The sequence below is a fragment of the Panthera leo genome, chromosome B1 (genome assembly GCF_018350215.1).
Source record: "Panthera leo isolate Ple1 chromosome B1, P.leo_Ple1_pat1.1, whole genome shotgun sequence".
NCBI classification, from domain to species: domain Eukaryota; kingdom Metazoa; phylum Chordata; class Mammalia; order Carnivora; family Felidae; genus Panthera; species Panthera leo.
In genome coordinates this window covers 113,063,021-113,084,653 of record NC_056682.1, presented here as the reverse complement: position 1 = coordinate 113,084,653, position 21,633 = coordinate 113,063,021, and the positions used below count along the sequence as shown (strand labels likewise).

At 41.3% G+C, this 21,633-nt stretch overlaps 1 protein-coding gene and 1 pseudogene across 8 annotated transcripts in view; both read right to left on the bottom strand.

Annotated features, from left to right (window-relative positions):
- Nucleotides 1-21,633, bottom strand: part of CFI (complement factor I) — a 90,585-nt gene that overhangs the window by 46,591 nt on the left and 22,361 nt on the right. For 4 of the 8 annotated variants that reach the window (XM_042935689.1, XM_042935695.1, XM_042935694.1 and 1 more), the window contains exons 1-4: nucleotides 17,783-17,825; nucleotides 16,319-16,433; nucleotides 14,654-14,872; nucleotides 12,850-13,960 (exon numbers count right to left, since the gene is read on the bottom strand). In XM_042935689.1, the coding sequence (XP_042791623.1) occupies nucleotides 12,850-12,906 (57 nt within the window). In that variant the 5' untranslated portion in view covers nucleotides 12,907-13,960; nucleotides 14,654-14,872; nucleotides 16,319-16,433; nucleotides 17,783-17,825. Of the gene's footprint in view, nucleotides 1-12,849; nucleotides 13,961-14,653; nucleotides 14,873-16,318; nucleotides 16,434-17,782; nucleotides 17,826-21,633 lie in introns of those variants that run through there. The other 4 variants (XM_042935692.1, XM_042935690.1, XM_042935693.1 and 1 more) reach the window with 4 other exon arrangements.
- LOC122217212 lies at nucleotides 823-1,786 on the bottom strand (annotated as a pseudogene).

Here is a 21,633-nt window from a genome sequence, read left to right as displayed (position 1 = left end):
GATCATATGGGGAGGAGGTGACAAGGCTAGGTTCCAGTCTGTAGCTCTGGCCTTCCAAATCAAGACCTACAAGAGGAACCCCTGAAGCCTGATGCCAGGCCTTCTCTCCACGTGTGCCTCTAAGAAGGAAACTAATGCCACCATCAAAGGCTGGTGGGGGACTGCCATGGGTACTCTGAGACCTTGCCACCTACAATAGCACTCAAAAATTTTTTTTCGTAAATTTTATACAATGGAATGCTTTCTTTGAAAACTATGTCATGTGTAAATCCAACCCAGAAAACCAGAGTTGGGTCCCTGTGGCTGAAGGTAGAAGCAGGGTTGGCCTGGGCCCCCAGGGCTCCCAGAGCACCACCTGAATGCCACTTATCTAGTAGGTTGGCACTGACTGTGAGTGGCACAGGAGGCGCCATGATGCTTAAGGCTCTGGCTTCGGGTTTGAAAGAGTGAAGTGGAATAGTGGCTGACTCGTTTGTGGGTTGGTCGGTCTGCGGGAGGGCAGCAGGCTTCCAAGCTTGCCATATGCTTTAGGCACTGGTCCATTTGACCTGGGCACTTGCCTCTCTCTCCCATCTGGCCAGCAGCCATGACCTGTCACTCACAGGGTAGGAAACTTACCTGCACCATCCTACAGTTAGTGAACTTAATCTTTGAAGATATGGATAATAAGGTTAAAAGCTACAGCACCTTTCCTTTTTTTTCCTGCTCCTTATAAAAGGCATCATCTGTTTTTTCTGTAACAACAGTAGAATGTTTAAGTTCAGATCTTGGTCAACAGCAGATCTGCACCTTTGACCTGGGCACAGAGGCTGGTGAGATGGCTCAAAGTGGAATCATCAAACGGACCCCCTTCTCCTAGATGTCAGGGATCACTCCCATAGGGGAGCTGACCATGTGCACGGAGTTCTTGCCAAACAGCTGGAACTCATAGTGGATGAGCTGCTCCCAAAAGCCATTGTTGGGCCGGATGATGGGCCGGCATGACTTGGTCCCGTGTGGGTGTCCAGCAGGGACATGGCATGGTACTTCATGAGGTAGGCAAGGCAGAGGGCAGCTGAGTGGCTCACGCCAGCAGCGCAGTGCAGCAGCGTGCGGCCCTGCTTCATCGCCACACTGTGGATGTGGTCAGCAGTGGGGTCAAAGAAGTCCACAGAGACGTGAGATGGGTGTGTCAGCCACCGGCACCTGTCCTCATACAAAGTGTTCACCACTTCTACCGGGACGTTGATGACCGTGGTGATCCGGTTGCTGGAGACCATGAGCTTGTTGTTGGCAGCCACCCCATTGCTGACGTATAGGCTGCTGGTGATCTGTGAGACGCCGCTGACCGATGGCTGCCGGAACCGAACCGGAAAGGTACGCGGGGTGCTGTCATCAGGCCAACGGGTCAGCGGCCAGTGAAGCACAAAGGCTGCATCTTTCTGCTAGGCTGTGCCATGGGAAACTTCCTCTCGTGGGCGAGAGAGCAGGTTCGTTTAGGAAGCAACCTTGCCTGAAGCGGGCGAGGGTCTCGGGGAGAGAGAAGACCGGCCACCACAATCTGGGAGCCACAATCCCAGGCCGCCCCACGCTCTGGTTTCCATAGCAATGGTCCTTCCTCGCGGTGAGGGATCCTCAGGGCCAGGTCTTCGGGGAAACCCCGGCCTTCTCTCCGCTCTCTGGGGCTGTCCCGCCCGCCCTCGCCAGGTTACCCGCCCCGCGATGACGCCGGGGCCACATCACTTTTAGCGGAGATGTAGTGTCTGCTCAGCTCTCTGCAGTCCGCTGAGTCTCCTGTTGTTTTCATTTTTAATTAATTTTTTAAAAATAGGAAGCACAAATGAATATTACAAAAAGGTTCGAAAGAGTGCCTGTAAAACGTATGTTTCCTTTTTTCCCTTATCCATTCAACCTACCCAGGCCCACCTCAGAGTCATTCATTTAATAGCTCTTCGTGGGGCACCTGGGTGGCTCAGTTGGTTAATCGTCCAACTCTCGGTTTTTGCTCCGGTCATGATCTTGGGATTTCCTGAGTTCAAGCCCCCCCCCCCCCCCCCCCCCCCATTGGGCTCTGTGCTGACAGTGCAGAGCCTACCTGGGATTCTCTCTTTCCTTCTCTCTCTCTGCCCCTCCCCATTCATGCTATTTCTGTATCTCTCAAAATAAACTTAAAAAAGTTCTTTGTGAATCTTTCCACACATGAGCCCATATTTTACTTTCTAACTCTGTCCCCTAATACCAATGTAATTTGTAACCAGTGGCCTTGTAAGTAGCCCCTGGAAGGGAATACAGATGGTTTCTAATGTTTTGTTATTATAACCAATGTGGCAATAATCTTTATATGATACACATTATTTCCCACATATACTAAGTATATCTGTCAATAGTTACCTGGGAGTGAAATTGCTGAATCAATTAAAAAAAGTCTTTTTAATGTTTTAATTTTTTTAATGTTTATTTATTTTTGAGAGGCAGAGAGAGAGAGAGAGAGAGAGAGCGCGCATGAGTGGGGGAGGGACAGAGAGAGAGGGAGACTCAGAATCCAAAGCAGGCTCCAGGCTCTGAGCTGTCAGCACAGAGCTGGCCTGATGCAGGGCTCAGACTCACAAACTGAGAGATCATGACCTGAGCCAAAGTCAGAAGCCTAACTGGCTGAGCCACCCAGGTGCCTCAGCAGTCTTAATTTTGGAAGGTATTGCCTAATTTCTCTCTATACAGGTTGTCATTTGCATTCCCACCATTAATATATGACAGTGTCTATTATCCATAATCTTGATTACATACATATACCTTACTAAACTTTTATCTTTGCCAATTTGGTACAGAAAAATGTTATCAGAGTACAGTTTTATTTGCATTTTTTCCCTCAGTGAGACTGAACATCTTTCAATATGCTCAAACTTGAGAGGTTTTTATTTCTTTCTTCTTGCACTAACCATATATTTTGCTGATGTATACTGGGTTTTTTTCTTGTTTGTTTTTCTATAGGAACTCTATATGTTAAAGAAACCAGCACTTTGTCTGGAATAGGAGTTGCAAAAAATTGTTTGTCTATTGAAAAATGGCAAGCCTAGTACATTTGACACATAGAACAGATACTTTTTAAACACTACCCCCTACACAATAAAATTATTTCCAGTGAAAATCATGAAAAAATGAACAATAAATTATGCAGAAAAATGTAAACAGTAAACATTTTCTTTCATTGAAATTCATACATAAAACCATGCTTACAAAAAAATAAGAGTAAAAAATACTGCAAAGTAAAGGAAAAAAATAAATATTTTTGAGTATGTTTATTTAATGAAAAAGGAAAAAGTTATACCTATACCTGTAATAGTAATAAATAATACTGCCATTTAATAGCGGTTAAATACATCGAGAATAAGAATGAATTTCATTTTATTTATTTTTAAAGCTTATTCATTTATTATTTCTGAGAGACAGAAAAAGAGAGTGTGCACACGCACACACACACTCAAGCAGGGAGGGTCAGAGAGAGAGGGAGAGACAGAATCTGAAGCAGGCTCCAGGCTCTGAGCTGTCAGCACAAAGCCTGATGCAGGGCTCGAACTCACAGACCACAAGATGATGACCTGAGCCAAAGTCAGACGTCTATCTGCCTGAGCCACCAAACACCCTTCATTTTATTTTTAAAAAATTTTATTTATGTATTTATTTTTTAATAGGCTCCATGTTTACTACAGAGCCTGACACAGGGCTTGAACCCATGACCCGGGGATCATGACATGAGCTGAAATCTAGAGTCAGATGCTCAATTGACTGAGCCACCCAGGAGCCCCAGAATAAATTTCATTTCAAAGATATTATTCAGGGCTCCTAGGTGGGTCAGTCCATTAAGTGTCCAACTCTTGATTTTGGCTCAGGTCATGATCTCACAGTTGGTAAGTTTGAGCCCCGCTTCCAGCTCTGTGCTGGCAGTGCAGAGCCTGCTTGAGATTCTCTCGCTCACTCTCTGTCCCTCCTCTGCTCTCTCTCTGTCTCTGTTTCAGAAGAAATAAACTTTAAAGATATTATTCAAATTTGGTAAAATATGTCTTTTTGTACTATTGTTTGCACTTGGCAAACAAAAATATTTCACCTTTCAGTCTGCACCAGTTTACTACTTTACACTTTATATTATTAAAAAATGTTTCTTTATTTATTTTGAGAGAGAGGAAGAGCAGAGGAGGGGGAGAGAGGAGAGAATCCCAAGCAGGTTCCATGCTCTCAGTGCTGAGCCCCACACAGAGCTTGAACCCATGAACTGTGAGTTCATGTCCTGAGCTGAAATCAAGAATTGGACACTCAACAAACTGAGCCACACAGGTGCCCCACTATTTTATGCTTTAAAAACAAAAGTTCCAGGGGAACCTGGATGACTCAGTTGGTCATGGGATCGAGCCCTATGTTGGGCTCTGTGCTGAGTGTGGAGCATGCTTGGGATTCTCTCCCTCCCTCTGCCTCTCACCCACCTCTCTCTCTTTCTGGAAAAACAAAACACACACACACAAATTCCAAATGGCAATTAGAATGACAAAACTGAAAACTCAACTTTTGTTTCTTCATCCTTACAATTCATTGTTACAACACTGTTTATTTTGAATCTATTTACATTCAAAAAAATGTGGTAACACAGAGTTTGGAGACAGGAACTGTACCTGAAATGAGCTTGAACAATTCTAATGTATAACGTATATGAGACTGCCTCTATCAGAGCTGAACTGAGAGTTGACTGATTTAACTTACACTTTATAATACAAGGTCTATTAAAGGATACATTTTAAAAAATATGCATATTTGAAGTTAACATTTGTGATTTAAAAACTCAATCTCAGTAATCCTGGCAATTGCTAACTATGCTATCTAATATAGGAGTCACTAGCCAAATGTGGCTATGTAAATTAAAATTAATTAAAATTAAATTAAATGGGAATTCTGTTTCCAGTCAAGATTAAATAATAGGGACCAGATTGACCTTTCTGCCTAAAGCAATCAGGAAATGGACACAATATAGAAAGCAATGATTTTCAAGATACTGAACATCAGGCAAAGAAGGGTAGTGATCCCTGAGAGAGGTGTCCTCTACTGACATAATTCTATACCTAGCAAAAATATCGTTAAAAATTTTAAGGCAAATAACAACCTCTTCAGACACAAAAGCTGAAAGAATTAATCACTAGCATACCCACCTTATAAGAAAAGTTAAAAAAAAAGTCCTTTAAGCAGAAGGAAAATTATGCTGGATGGAAATCTGGATCTACACAAATGAACGAAGAATACTGGCAATCTCTGGGCATATTTGATATGAGGGAGAGGTCAGTGAAGAAAGCAGCTTTTTTCTCTTCTTTGTACCTTTTTTGTGGTATCTTTGAGTTTGTTATCAGGGTAATGTTGGACTCAGAATTAATTAGTAAGTATTCACTCCTTTTCTCTTTTGGGGTTAGAGTTTGAGATGAATTAGTGTTACTTCTTTATTTTTTTTAAGCCACCAAGTTTTATTATTTATTTTTTATAATTGATTCCAATAATTGTATTAGCATTTTTATTATTTTTTAAAAATAATTTATTGTCAAGTTAGTTAATTCTTCTATAAATGTTTAGTAGAATTTATCAGTGAAACCATCTGATACTGGACCTTTCTTTGATGAGATTTTTTAAAAATTACTGATTCAATCTCTTGTTATATGTCTGTTCAGATTTACTATTTTTTCTTGAGTCAGTTTTGGTAATGTGTGTGTTTCTAGGAATCTGTACACTCATTTAGGTTATCTACTTTGTTGGCATATGATTGTTCATAGTACTCTCATCATTCTTTTGATTTCTGTAAGGTCAGCAGTAATGTCCCCACTTTCTGATTTTATTTGAATCTTCCTTTTTTCCGTCAGTCTAGCTAAGGTTTGTCAATTTAGCTGATCTTTTCAAAGATCTATTAATTCTATTATCTTACTATACTTTATTTTTTCTATCTATATTCTTTTTTTTTTTTTTTTTTTTTAGAGGTTAAACAACATACTACTAAATAATCAATGGGTCAATGAAGAAATCAAATAGGAAATAAAAAAATACATGGAGACAAATGAACATGAAAACATAATGGCCCAAAATATTTGGGATGCAACAAAAGTCATTCTAAGAGGAAAATTTATAGCAATACAGACCTACCTCAGGAAATAAGAAAAATCTCAAATAAACAATCTAACCCTATACCTAAAGGAACCAGAAAAGGAACAAAGCCCAAAGTTAGTGAAAGGAAGGAAATAATAAAGGTCAGAGCAGAAATAAATGAAATAGAGACTAAAAAAACAAAAACAAAATCAATAAAACCAAGAGTCGGTTCTTTGTGAAACAAAATTGATAAACCTTTAGCCAGACTTATCAAGAAAAATAGAAGACAGAAATAAGTAAAATCAGATGAGAGAGAAGTAAAAACTGACACTATAGAAATACAAAGCATTTGACAAAATTCAATATCTGTTCATGATAAAAACTCTCCATTCTAATCTGTACTATTTCTTTCCTTCTCCTAGCTGTGGTTTTAGATTACTCTTCTTCTGGTTCTTTAAGGTGTAAGGTTAGGTGTTTGATTATGGATCTTTGTTCTTTTTTAATGTAGGTACTTACTGCGAGATTACATTTGCCACTTCTCATATGTTTTGGTATGTTGTATTTCTGTCTTTGTTTATCTACAAGTATTTTCTAATTTGTGATTTCTTTGACTACTGGTTGTTTAAGAGTATATTACTTTATTTCCACCTATTTGTGGATTTTCCAGTTTTCCTTCCGTTACTGATTTCTAGCTTTATTCCATTATTTTTAGAGGAACAATTTCTTATGATTTCAATATTTTTGAATTTATTGGGATATGTTCTGTGGCCTAACATATGGTTCTATTCTGGAGAATGTTTTATGTACACTTGAGAAAAATGTGTATTCTGCTTTTGGTGGGTGTGGTGCTCTATATGTGTGGTTCTTAGGTCAGGATGATTTATAGTGCTGTTAAAATCCTCTATTTTCTTATTAATCTTGTCTAGATTTTCTATCCATTATGGAAAGTGGGATATAGAAGTCTCCAATTATTATTATAAAATTCTCTTTTTCCCTTGAATTATGTCATTGTCTCATATATTTTGGGCTCTACTGTTTGGTATGTTTATGTTTACAATTATTAAATATTTTAACTGAACTCTTTTATCAATCTAAATGTTCTTCTTTGTCTCTTGTAACAAAACAAAATTAAGGTCAATTTTTTTCTGATATTAGTGTGGTCGCTTCTAGTTCTCTTTTGGTTACTCTTTGCATTAACATAGCTTTCCACCCTTTCACTTACAATCTATTTATGTCTTTGGATATAAAGTGAGTCTCTTGCAGACAGCATATAGTGGGATCATGGTTAGTTTTCTAAAAAATAAATTCTGCCAATCTCTGCCTTTCATCGGAGAATTTAACACACTTACATTTAAATTGTTTTTAAGGAAGGCCTCACTTCTGCCATTTTTGTGATTTTCTTCTCTATGTATTCTACCTTTGTTGTTCTTTATTTCTTCCATTACTGACTTCTTTTGAGTTTAGCTGATTTTTCTGTAGTGAATTGTTTTGGTTTTCTTATCATTTCCTTTTCTGTATCTTTTTAACCTTTTTTTTTTTTGTGGTTGCCATGGAGATTATACTTAACATCTTAAATATATAGCAATCTAGTTTGAATTGATACCAACTTAGCTTCAAGGGCATATAAAAACTCTGCTCTTATACAGTTCCATCCTCTCTTTATGTTGTTATGGTCACACATTACATCTTTATGCATTGTATGCTCGTTAACATAGATTTATAATTATTTTTATATATTCTTCTTTTAAATAATGTAAAGTAAAAAGAAGACTTACAAATCAAAAATAAAATTACACTTGCTTTTGTATTTACCTATATAGTTATCTTTATTGAAGTTCTTTATTTCTTTATATGACTCCAAGTTATTGTCTAATGTATTTTTGTTCAGCCTGAAGGATGCTTTTTCTTGTAGTGATTTTCTTGTATAGTAGAAATTAATTCCATCAGCTTTTGTTTATCTGAAAATATCTTAATTTCCCCTTTATTTTTAAAGGATAGTTTTGTTCAATATAGAATTCTTGGTTGACACCAAAGAAGACATACAGATGACTAACAGACACATGAAAAAATGCTCGACATCACTCATCATCAGGGAAATACAAATCAAAACTACAATGAGATACCTACCATCTCACACCTGTCAGAAGGGATAAAATTAACAACTCAGGAAACAACAGATGTTGGTGAGGATGTAGAGAAAGGGGAACCCTCTTACACTGTTGATGGGAATGCAAACTGTTTTACACTCTGGAAAACAGTATGCAGCTTCCTCAAAAAGTTAAAAGTAGAACTATCCTACGACCCAGCAATTGCACTACTGGGTATTTATCCAAAGGATACAAAAACATTGATTCAAATGGGCACACGCACCCTAATGTTTATAGTAGCACTACCAATCATAGCCAAATTATGGAAAGAGCCCAAATGTCCATTGACTGATGAATGGATATAGAAGATGTGGTGTGTATATAGATAGATGTATATATCAACATAGGAATATATATATATATATATATATATATATATACATATATATATATATATATATATATATATGTATATATATATATATATATATTACTCAGCCATCAAAAAGAATGAAATGTTACCATTTGCAATGACAGGGATGGAACTAGAGTATATTATGCTAAGTAAAATAAGTCAGTCAGAAAAAGGCAAATGCCATATGATTTTACTCATATGTGGAATTTAAGAAACAAAACAGATGAACATAGGGGAAGGGAAGAAAAAGTAAGATAAAAACAGAGAGGGAGTAAAACCATAAGAGACTCTTAACTATAGAGAACAAACTGACGGTTGCTAGAAGAAGGTGGGTGGGGGGAATGGGATGAATGGGTGATGGGCATCAAGGAGGGCACTTGTTGCGATGAGCACTGGATGTAAGTGTAAATGATGAATCACTAAATTCCACTCCTGAAACCAATACTACATTATATGTTAACTTGAATTTAAATAAAAATTTGGAAGAAAAAAAAATCCCTGTACAGGGTTTTGATATAAAAGGGAGTGGGGCTTTTTATTCCTTAGAAAGAAATCTGGTCCCAGTTTTTAAAATAACAAAAATTTCTTTCTCCCAGATGTACATTTTAAAACTTCTTTCAACACATTTATGTTGTTTCTATGGTAACTTCCATTTAAAAATGGTTATCTCTTAGCATTCCATTATCTTTCATAAACTAATATTTTAAGAAGTTCTGAAATTTTCACAAATATGACAATTCCTCTCAAAATGCTGTTTTTTAAAGGAAAGAAGGAAACTTTATTATTGGATGATTATTCAGTAAAAGAAGCTCTTTCCCTTTCTGTAAGTGAAAAATACTATTTTGTTTTCTTTTTTATTGTTTTTGTTCCTGGAATCAAAAATGTGGCCGAAATATTTTCTCAAAAATATATTTTTCTTCTAGAACTGATACATGAATTCAGCAAAGTTGCAGGATACAAAATCAATGTACAGAAATCAGTTGCATTCTTATACACTAACAATGAAGCAACAGAAAGACAAATAAAGAAACTGATCCCATTCACAATTGCACCAAAAAGCATAAAATACCTAGGAATAAATCTAACCAAAGATGTAAAAGATCTGTATGCTGAAAACTATAGAAAGCTTATGAAGGTAATTGAAGAAGATATAAAGAAATGGAAAGACATTCCCTGCTCATGGATTGGAAGAATAAATATTGTCAAAATGTCAATACTACCCAAAGCTATCTACACATTCAATGCAATCCCAATCAAAATTGCACCAGCATTCTTCTCGAAACTAGAACAAGCAATTCTAAAATTCATATGGAAACACAAAAGGCCCCGATTAGCCAAAGTAATTTTGAAGAAGAAGACCAAAGCAGGAGGCATCACAATCCCAGACTTTAGCCTCTACTACAAAGCTGTCATCATCAAGACAGCATGGTATTGGCACGAAAACAGACACATAGACCAATGGAATAGAATAGAAACCCCAGAACTAGACCCACAAATGTATGGCCAACTAATCTTTGACAAAGCCGGAGAGAACATCCAATGGAAAAAATACAGTCTGTTTAACAAATGCTGCTGGGAGAACTGACCAGCAACATGCAGAAGGTTGAAACTAGACCACTTTCTCACATCATTCACAAAAATAAACTCAAAATGGATAAAGGACCTGAATGTGAGACAGGAAACCATCAAAACCCTAGAGGAGAAAGCAGGAAAAGACCTCTCTGACCTCAGCCGTAGCAATCTCTTACTCGACACATCCCCAAAGGCAAGGGAATTAAAAGCAAAAATGAATTACTGGGACCTTATGAAGATTAAAAGCTTCTGCACAGCAAAGGAAACAACCAACAAAACTAAAAGGCAACCAACGGAATGGGAAAAGATATTTGCAAATGACATATCGGACAAAGGGCTAGTATCCAAAATCTATAAAGAGCTCACCAAACTCCACACCCGAAAAACAAATAACCCAGTGAAGAAATGGGCAGAAAACATGAATAGACACTTCTCTAAAGAAGACATCCGGATGGCCAACAGGCACATGAAAAGATGCTCAACATCGCTCCTCATCAGGGAAATACAAATCAAAACCACACTCAGATATCACCTCACACCAGTCAGAGTGGCCAAAATGAACAAATCAGGAGACTATGGATGCTGGAGAGGATGTGGAGAAACGGGAACCCTCTTGCACTGTTGGTGGGAATGCAAACTGGTGCAGCCGCTCTGGAAAACAGTGTGGAGGTTCCTCAGAAAATTAAAAATAGACCTACCCTGTGACCCAGCAATAGCACTGCTAGGAATTTACCCAAGGGATACAGGAGTACTGATGCATAGGGGCACTTGTACCCCAATGTTTATAGCAGCACTCTCAACAATAGCCAAATTATGGAAAGAGCCTAAATGTCCATCAACTGATGAATGGATAAAGAAATTGTGGTTTATATACACAATGGAGTACTACATCGCAATGAGAAAGAACAAAATATGGCCCTTTGTAGCAACGTGGATGGAACTGGAGAGTGTGATGCTAAGTGAAATAAGCCATACAGAGAAAGACAGATACCATATGTTTTCACTCTTATGTGGATCCTGAGAAACTTAACAGAAACCCATGGGGGAGGGGAAGGAAAAAAAAAAAAAAAAAAGAGGTTAGAGTGGGAGAGAGCCAAAGCATAAGAGACTCTTAAAAACAGAGAACAAACTGAGGGTTGATGGGGGGTGGGAGGGAGGGAAGGGTGGGTGATGGGTATTGAGGAGGGCACCTTTTGGGATGAGCACTGGGTGTTGTATGGAAACCAATTTGACAATAAATTTCATATATTGAAAATATATATATATATTTTTGTTTATTCTAAAGTAACACATTTACTTGGTATTTTAAAAAATGAATAATGAATAAAACAGAATTAATGAATTCTTAAAATTCATGATAAATGTATGACAGAAAATAAAAATCACCAGTAATCTCATTACTTGGAAATACCAACTGTTATCTATTTGATATATACCCTCCAGAAACTTTTAAATTGCAATGTATTTCAGCAGCTACATGCGTTTATTTGTATGTGTGTGTACACATACACACAGATACATATATGTGTATATATTTTCTTCTGTAACAAAAATAAGATTTCAGTAAGGGCTTTTTTTCAATAAATATAAAATGCATCATTTTAATGGCTACATGATAGTTCATTTTTAGATGCGCATTCATTGAATCAATTTCTTATCAATGAACACTTAATTTCCAGTTGTTCTCTATTACAAACATTTCATACATATTTTAGAAGTTACAAGAAACCTAAAGTATGTAAGGCTGGTCTTAGGTAGTTTTCCTTAAATATCTGCTTCTCTAAGCTGGTATTAAGACAAAACAATTTTTGTAATTCAATCCTGTTCCAAAATGCTTTGATCACTAAAGTAGGCAATCATCAGTTAATTGTCTAAAATATCTTAAACGTTTCTAACCTTAATAGATGACCTTCTAACCTGGCTACAGTCTGTCATATCAATTTTAACTGCCCAAGTTCCCTACAAAGTCTCCACTCTAATCAAATGGATTTATTCATCTGAAGGAGACTAGTGCTTGGCTATCCTGTTAGCCTAGCACTTGCTGCTTTTTCCAGGTGAAAAGGGTGGAAATCACTCTCTTTCTCTTCACTGATCAAATCTAATCCAGAATTATGAATCCAGCTCATATCCCACTTGGTCCATAAACCCTTCCTGACTTCTTAGCAGGAAAGGATTTTCCCTCTCATTAAAGTCCCTTGGCACATGACATTTGTAACACTTATGGCGATTAAATGTCTTGAAACAGTTTCTTCTCAAGTGTTATTTAAATCTTGCTTATTATTTCCTCATTGTCATTTTTAAACCATCTTTCTACAACTGTACCAAAGGGCTATTGAAGGAAGAGACCAGACATGCTATTTGCCCAGAACTATACCTTACATGTGGAAGGAGTTTGGTAAATATTTATTGATTTAATATGATTACTGTAAATAACAGATCTATATTAGTAAAGTTCTCATTCAGTTCAATTTCTATGCACAGATAAGAGCACATGAAGAAAGCAATTTCTTAAAGCTCTTTCATCAAGATATTAACATAAAATCTTTGTTACTGACTATATACTGCACAGTTGGTATCTGAACTATGTAATCAGTAAGTCAATAATATCTCTAAGATTTTTCTTACATCTTTATAATACTTAAAATATCTACTTAAAATAGCTTATCTAATAAATATTGAGTTACTTACCTTGCAAAAACTTTTGTAGAAGCACAAAAATAACAAAGTAACATGAGCAAGCTTCATGCTGGAGGCTTTCAGGGTCTCTTCTCTACCCTGGATAGTCTTTTGAAATTTAATTTTTAACCTCTGAAAAAATATTTAAAAAGAGCAAGCCTCCCAGAGAGCTTTGTACTTTTGAACTCAGAGAATTTGGCTAAAATCCAAAGAGCTTTACCGTAACTGAAATCAAAAAAATTCTTCTCAGTAAACAGCTGAGGGAGGTGACCAATAGAAACTATGTTTCCTGTTGAGGAAACTGATTTCCCCACCTTGTTACTAGACAATGCCTCAATTCTGTTTTAGAGGGAAGACAGAAACTACATTGGAAGAAAATTTCTTATGTTTTTGGTAAAATAAAATTAGTGTTTTCCCTTAAGGTTGAAGACTAGGAGAGAAGTAAAAGTATATCACATTGAAAGCTATGATGAATACATTAAAAATCCTCAACAAAACAGTTCCTTTGCCATGCACTAGTTATGCTATGATCAAATTATATTCTCTGAGCATAGAAAACTTTTAAAAACAAGTATTCTTGCCCCAGCACCAACTATAGTGCAGGATTCATTTCTATTTGTGAAATAAACGTTAGGGTTCTCCTGAACCAGACATGAGACAGAGGTTGAGGTACAAAGATGCTTATTAGTAATTAGCTCCTGTGAAAGGAAGAGAGGAGAAACAGGAGTGAGCAGAGAGAAAAGTCGGACTGCAATGCAGGTTTAACAAAGCCTTGGTCAACTCATGGAGAGCTCTGGAGTGATTGTGGCACTGTCTCTGGGTCAGGTGGAAATGGCTAGACCATTAAACCCTGCCTTGCTCAGTCATCTGGTGTGGGCTGTCCAGGAAAGCCATCCCTTTAGGTGAGGCAGTTCTCTGTGAGGCAGACCCTGAAGGATCTGACATTTAGTTGTCATCAGAAGTGTCTGCTGATCACACTCTTTGCAGCTAGGCAGCAAAACCTTCTATGAAGTGGTATCTAGAAAACTCATCTCCCTGTCTTTCAGAGTCCACCATTTTGCACCCTTAGTTACCATATATGCTCCAAGAGTAGCTTCTTCAAAATCATAGTAGACCTTTCATCCTGAAGGAAAATTTAGAAGAGGGAGGTGGTCAGAAAAGCTACAGCCTGGCCCTGATCTTGAGGCTGCAGTTGATGATACTTCACCTTCTGTCTCTTTCCTATCCTTTCTAGATTCCCTTCACTCTGAGCTTCTACCTCTGCCAGCCTCCGTTGTTTACCTAATGTCATGACTCACAAACTTCCTGGAGTGCTCTGGGCCCCTGGTTGCCATCTCCTTCTCAGACCATAGTTGCTGTTTCTATCCTTTTACTGTCATAAGAGGCACCCAAGTAGCTCATGTGGTTCCATACATATTCCTCCCTTCCCTCGTTGTATACCAGACAGTTACCTCTGCTAACATAGTGACTTCTTGTGTCTTGTCCCTAGACACAAGAAGCCCAATGTGCACCAGAAAGAAGACTTAGCTAGTAATTCATTGGATTCTTGCTGTGCCTCTTGGCAAAAGTATGCTTCCTTTGGGGAACAAGACCCCTAACCCTACAGAGTCTACACCTGTGGAGACAGGAAGCACAAAGCCCCCAGTTGGTTATTGGGAGTGACAGTAAGTGTGGTCATTTCTTCTTCCATTCCTTGGCTCCCAGACCACCATCTTCTATTGGGGATACAATGCTAGATGAAGGTCTTTGATTCAATGCATATACTACTTCCTGGAGGATGGCATCCAGTTCTAGGAGTATTGCCTTTAAATATCACCTCAGTCCTGCGTTCAGCAGGCTGCTCCAATGCTCCATAAGGCTGCCAGCTTCCAAGCGGTGCAGTAGATGATGTGGCCAGTGAATTGCATGGTCACTGACCCACTCTCACATTTCCTTTGCTGTCAGGTGGGTCCCATCGTCTGACAGGATGTTACATGGAATCCTTTGTTGGAAGATTAAATACTCTGAAATTCTTTGGATTATCTCAGCTGAGGCCCTGTAGGCAGGAAAGGCACATCCTCAACCTGGAATATATGTCTACTCCTGTGACAATGTACCACTGGCCCTTTAAAGATTGAAGGGACCAACTGAGTCAGTTTACCACCAAGTGGCTAGTTGGAATCCTTGATGAACTGTGCCATCTTATGGACTCAGCATTGGTCTCTGTTGCTGTCAGATTGGACATTTGTTGATGGGAGCAGCTAAATAAATCTTAGTGGGCCCGTGATATTTGGCCTCATCGCTAGCCTCCATCTCTGTTACAATGGCCACTTTATTCTTGTGCCCATTGTGCTAGCACTGGGGTGGCTGATGACTGAGACTGGCTGATACCAATTGGTTGAGCCATTTTGTTGGTTATTAAGTACCTTTTCTCTGGCAGATGTTCTCTAGTGGGTATTAACATATGATACAAAGATTTCTATACTTCTCCCCATTTCTACATCCACATATCTCCACACCAGATTTTCTTGTTCTTAATCTTTGAATATTTTTTATTCTAGGAAAAAAGATGGCCAGGCAATCACTATTACCTGTGATTCCACATACAGTCTAGCTTTGGACCACTTATTTTGTCACACAAAGTGGGTGACCAGGTATATCACCTGAAGCTCTGCCCATTGTTGAGGACACTCCCTTACCACTGTCTTTCAAAGCCAGTCCTAAGTATGGCTGTCATGTGGCTGCTGTCTATTTTCAGCTTGTGCCTACATACTGAGCCAACCCATCTGTAAACCAAACACAAGTTTTTCCCTCCTCCTGGTCATACTGGAATTCATATAGAGCCATAGGTATGAGCTGAGGGAGGTGCTTGGGTGCAACAGTTTGCATTAGGCAGGGAGGGGGAAATCCAAGTTACCAGTTCATGCAGTTTGCTTGTGCCCTTGGTCCTATTTGCATTTGGTTCTGGATGTGACACTTCCATTTTATAATACATTTTTGCTAGGTCTGCTCAAACTTACACTTTGTGGGTCTGTTAGAACCCAGCTCATAATGGGCATTCTGGTCATGTGATGACATAGTGTCCAATGTTCAGTAATTCCACACTTACCAGGGTCCAGTAGTACACAAATTGTTTCTCAAAAAGAGTGTAATTCTCTGCTGCAGATGGCATGGCCTTGCTCCAGAACACCAGGGTCCTCTATTGTAATTCTCTCACTGGTTCTTCCTCAAACATTACACAATGTTTTCCCCCACCATTGACACTTCCAACACCATAGGGTTTGCCAGATCATTGCAGAAATCTTTCCTGCTCTGGCAGCCTGAGCAGTATTCCTGTGTTTTGTGCTGCCTTCTTTGTGAAGGGCAGTTCAAGATGAAATCATTTGTCTTTTACTTTAGAGAAGATATCCTGGCAAGTTCCTAAGCACAGGCCTTGTCTCCCACCCTCTGGAGCGTATGTGTCTTATCAAGGCATTCAGCATGGTCACCACCTCTTGCTTACCTGATCTGACCAAGGTAATGCCATCAATGTAGTGGAACAATGTGATGTTTTAAAGGAAGTCCAAATGATCCAGATATCTTCAGACTTTATTATGACAGAAGATGGGAGATAAGACCTATGGAAAAATTATAAATGTAGATTGTTGCTCATCCCATGTGAACACAAACTGCTTCTGTCTTTTCTGTTTAAAATATTTACAGTGGTTTAAGTTTTCTTGACCAAATTCTTATTGATACACTTTAAAATAGTGCTAAAACTAGAATCAAGGTTGTTATCTCAAAAAGAAATTCAATTGGAACAAATAATAAACCTTAGGTACGGGGTGGAATTTCTAAGTTTATGAAGAAAAAAGAAAAAAACAAAAAAAGAAAAATATCAAAATTATATTAAAATTTTTTACAACAAAAGCACTGAAAAATGTGAACTAAGCATACAACTCAGGATAGCATTAAAAAAAAAACACAATAAAATGAATCAAAAGTGAGAGAAAGGAAATAATAAAGACATAAACAATAGTAAATAAGCCAAGCAAAAAATTAGCAAATTTGATATCTAAAGCAGTGAATCATTTTGAGAAATTAAAAAAAGAGAGGCTAAAACAATTTTTATTTTATTTTTTTAGTGTTTGTTTTTGAGAGAGGGAGAGAGAGCACATGAGCAGGGGAGAAGCAGAGATAGGGGGACAGAGGAAAGATCCTCTGTGCTGACAGCAGAGAGCCTGATGTGGGTGATGTGGCCTCGATCTCAGGAACCATGAGAATGACCTGAGCTGAAGTCTGATGCTTAACCAACTGAGCCACCCAGGTGCCAGAGACTAAAACAATTTTAAGAGAAAAGCTATTGAAGTGGAAAATTTTAGGGGGCTAACAATGTTATGCCCAGAATTCGTGATCCCCAAAGACCACCAGGGAGCCGAGTCTGATGCAAAAGCAAAAGAGCCTTTATTCGAGCTAGCTCGAGCTCAATCCCCTACCTGCACCGATGCAGCGGTGAGATACCAGGGAGAGCACCAGGGAGAGCGAGTGAGTTTCAAAAGGACAAAGGTTTTATTGGGGCCTAGGGGCAGTAGGTGAGGTAATGGCTATGGCCTCAGCCGATTGGCTGGGGAAGGGTCCGAGTCCTGTTAGGCAGGTGAGGGGGCAGTTACTCAAGGGGAGGAGGCGCGGTCAAGGTGAAGGACACAGAACAAGATGGAGTCGGCTGGCGTAGGCCCGCCCTTTCATTCCCCCCTTGTCATGTAGCTTAGGGACCCAATCATGGGACCGGCTGCATTTATGGTGACAAGGGGAACAGAGTTTGGAGGTTTACGCAAAGTTCTGGGAAGCAAGTGTCCCTGGGGTGGCTCTGGAAGGTCTGATTAAGTATTGTCCCCGAGCTGGTGTCTATGATCTGCCAGGTGATGTTTTGGGGGGCATGGGGACTCCCAGCAGCATGAGCAATGACAAGCAGAGTTAACAGAGTTACCAATATTAGGTGGGTCGAATGCGCTGTAGCTTGAGCTTGAGCGGGTTGTGTTGGTCCCGACTGACAGCCCATCACGTGACGAAGTCCTTCCGGATCGAGGAGGGGTCCGCTGGCCGAACGTGGGTGTGATGGACCCAGGTCGCAATGCCGTCTACTTTGAGAGCGGTGGGGTTTGTCAGCACCACGATGTAGGGTCCCTTTCAGCGCGGCTCGAGAGTCTCTCGGTGGTGCCTCTTGACATAGACCCAGTCTCCCGGCCTGTACTGATAAGGTGTCGGGGTCGGGCCAGCCTCGTAGATGGCACGGAGGCGCGGCCAAATGTCCTCGTGCGCCCTCTGGAGCCCTCTCAAGGAAAGAAAAAGTTCTTGATCTTAAACTCAGTAATAAGTTCAGCTCGAAGGCTGGGAGTAACAGGGGGTGGCCTGCCAAACATGATCTCGTAGGGAGTAAAACCCAGAGTGTAAGGAGTGTTTCTAACCCGGTAAAGGGCGTACGGTAGGAGAGTCACCCAGTCCCCGCCAGTCTCCGTGGTTAATTTGGTAAGGGTCTCTTTTAGGGTTCTATTCATTCTTTCTACCTGTCCTGAGCTCTGGGGCCTATGAGCACAATATAATTTCCAGTTTTCCCCCACCGCCTTGGCTACTGCCTGTGTTACCTGCGAGATAAAAGCTGGTCCATTGTCTGATCCTACCATGGCAGGAAAACCATACCTGGGTAAGATGTCTTCTAGTAGCTTCTTAGCCACCGTCTGAGCCGTTTCATGCTTGGTTGGGTATGCCTCCACCCAGCCAGAGAAGGTGTCTGTAAATACTAAAAGATATTTATAACCATACTTTCCTGGTTTGACTTCAGTGAAGTCGACTTCCCATTGGGCTCCTGGTCTGGTGCCTCTGAGCCTGGTTCCTTTTTTATTTGATGTGGCTCTCGCGTTGGTGAGTTGGCAGGTCTTGGAGGCAGATACAACTTGCTCTATTTTGGTGTCCTGTTGGTGAATCTTGATTCCGGCATGTCAGATTAAGTCTTTTAATTTTCAGGCCCCCATGTGAGTAGACCGATGCATGTGCTCTAATATTGAGACTCTGAGCCGGTCTGGCAGCATGAGCTCCTTGTTAGGTATATACCACCATCCATTTATCTCCTGGGCCATGGGGAGTTTCTTGATCCGCTGTAACTCCTCCTGGGAGTATTTGGGCTAGTCTGGTAAAACTGGGTCTCCCAGGTCCGGTAGTTGTATGGTCATGGTGGGGACTGAAGTAAGGGCTACTGCCTTGGCTGCCTGGTCAGCCTTTCGATTACCTCTAGCTACTGGGTTATCAGCTTTTTGGTGCCCTTGGCAGTGGATAATGGCTAGCTTGGCAGGAAGCCATAGGCCGTAAGCAGGTTAAGTATCTCCTGCTTATTTTTTATAGTCCGTCCTTCTGCCGTCAGTAACCCCCTCTCCTGATAAATTGCCGCATGCATATGAGCTGTGGCAAATGCATAACGGCTGTCTGTGTAGATGTTAAGCTGTTTTCCAGCTCCCAGCATCAGCGCCTTGGTGAGGGCTATGAGCTCTGCTCGCTGGGCTGACGTTCCGGAGGGTAGAGCCTCTGCCCATACGGTGTCCGTTTTGGTGACCACCGCTGCACCTGCATACCTGTGTCCGTCTCGCAAAAGCTGCTGCCATCAGTGAACCAAGTAGCCTCGGCATCAGGGAGGGGCCGGTCGGTCAGGTCCGTCTGGAATCCATGTACTTGTTCCAGGATTCCCGCACAGTCATGTAGTGGAGCACCTAGGTCAGGGTCGGGCAGCAGGGTTGCAGGATTGAGGGCTGCACTGGGGTGGAACCGCACTCGTGGAGGGTTGAGTAGGAGGCTCTGGTAATGAGTCACATGTGTGTTGCTCATCCATCTATCAGGAGGCTGTTTCAGGACCCCTTCAATGGCGTGTGGGGTTGTGATCCAGATCTCCTGTCCTAGGGTCAGTTTGTCTGCGTCCTTAACTAGGAGTGCTGTTGCCGCAATAATTCTTCGGCATGGCGGCCAGCCGGCAGCCACTGGGTCTAGTTTCTTGGACAGGTAAGCCACTGGGCGGTTCCAGGGGCCTAAGGTTTGAGTTAGAACCCCTTTTGCTATTCCCTTATGTTCATCTACAAAGAGGTGGAAGGGCTTCGTAATGTCTGGTAGGCCCAGGGCTGGGGCACTTAGGAGGGCCTTTTTTAACTGATTAAAGGCAGTTTCTTCTTTTTCAGTCCATTTAAATGTTTTCCCCTCTTTGGTAGCTTCATATAGGGGCCTGGCGATCTCAGCAAAACCTGGAACCCAGAGGCGGCAGTAGCTGGCTGATCCTAGGAATTCCCTCACTTCTCTTCGGGAGGTGGGAGTAGGGATCTTTAGGACAGTTTCTTTTCTGGCATCTGATAACCGCCGCTGTCCGCCCTCCAGGGTATATCCCAGGTAACTTACCCTCTCCCTGCATATCTGAGCCTTCTTCGTGGATGCCCGGTACCCTAAGGCCCCCAGGGTAGCCAGCAGGTCCTGGGTCCCTCGCTCACAGTCTTTGGCCGTGTTGGCAGCAATCAGGATGTCATCTACGTACTGTAGAAGGGTGAGGCCAGGGTGCTCCTTTCTGTACTCACCCAGGTCCTCATGTAGTGCCTCGTCGAAGATGGTGGGTAAATTTTTGAATCCCTGAGGTAGCCGTGTCCAGGTGAGTTGCCCACTGTAGCCCTCCTCCGGATCATGCCACTCGAAGGCGAACAAGGGTTGGCTCTGGGGTGCCAGCGGCAGACTGAAGAAGGCGTCCTTTAAATCTAGTACAGTATACCAGACCCTGGAGGGCGCCAAGGAGCTCAAGAGAGTATATGGGTTGGGAACAGCTGGGTGTATGTCCGCGACCCTCTTATTTACTTCCCGGAGGTCTTGTACCGGTCGGTAGTCATTTGTGTGAGGCTTTTTGACCGGCAGTAGGGGGGAGTTCCAGGCAGACTGGCAAGGAACTAGTACCCCTAGGCTTCGTAGTCTCCGGATGTGTGGCTGGATCCCCTTCCAGGCCTCCTGAGACATGGGGTATTGTTTGATCCTTACCGGACTCTCTCCTGGCTTGAGCTCTACCGGACTGGGGTCCTGTGAGCGGCTAGTCCCATTTCCCCTGTCTCTGCCCAAACAGAGGGGAATTCTTGTAGCCATCTGTCTATATTATCCTCTCTCGGGAGCGCCTCCTGGTGGAGAAGGTATTCATCCTCCAGTTTCATGGTCAGGACCTGGATGGGTGGCCCTTGCCATCGGTGACCTGAGGCCCCCCTTGTCTGAAAGTTATCTGAGCTCCAATCTTGGTCAGTAAGTCCCGTCCTAGCAGCGGGTAGGGGCATTCTGGTATTACCATAAAGGAGTGGGATACCCGTTCCCAAATCTACTGTTCTTTGGGTAGTCCATGAATACTGGCTCATACCAGTTGCCCCTTGTACCCAGGACTTCTTGCTGGCTAGTTTTCCTTGTGGGGTGTGGAGGACCGAATGTTGTGCTCCGGTGTCGACAAGGAAGTCAACAGGGGTCCCCTCCACTTTAAGAGTTACCCTGGGTTCGGGGAGACGGTCCAAACCCCGACTCCCCTAATTACTTAGTTCATCTAGCTCTAGGACTTTTACTCGATCAGTCTTGCTTCCCTTCCCGCCAGCCCTTTTTGGACAATCTTGGGCCCAATGCCCTATCTCCTTGCAGTATGCGCACTGATCCTTCTGCAGCCTCTGCTTCCCCCCTTTGGTGGTTCCTTTACCTTTTCTTGCGTCGTCTGCCAGCTGCCGGAGAGAGCGGTCTCGTTCCTCGGGGAAGTCAGCAGTGATAGCTAGTAGTATTCTGGCCAGGTCTCGAGTC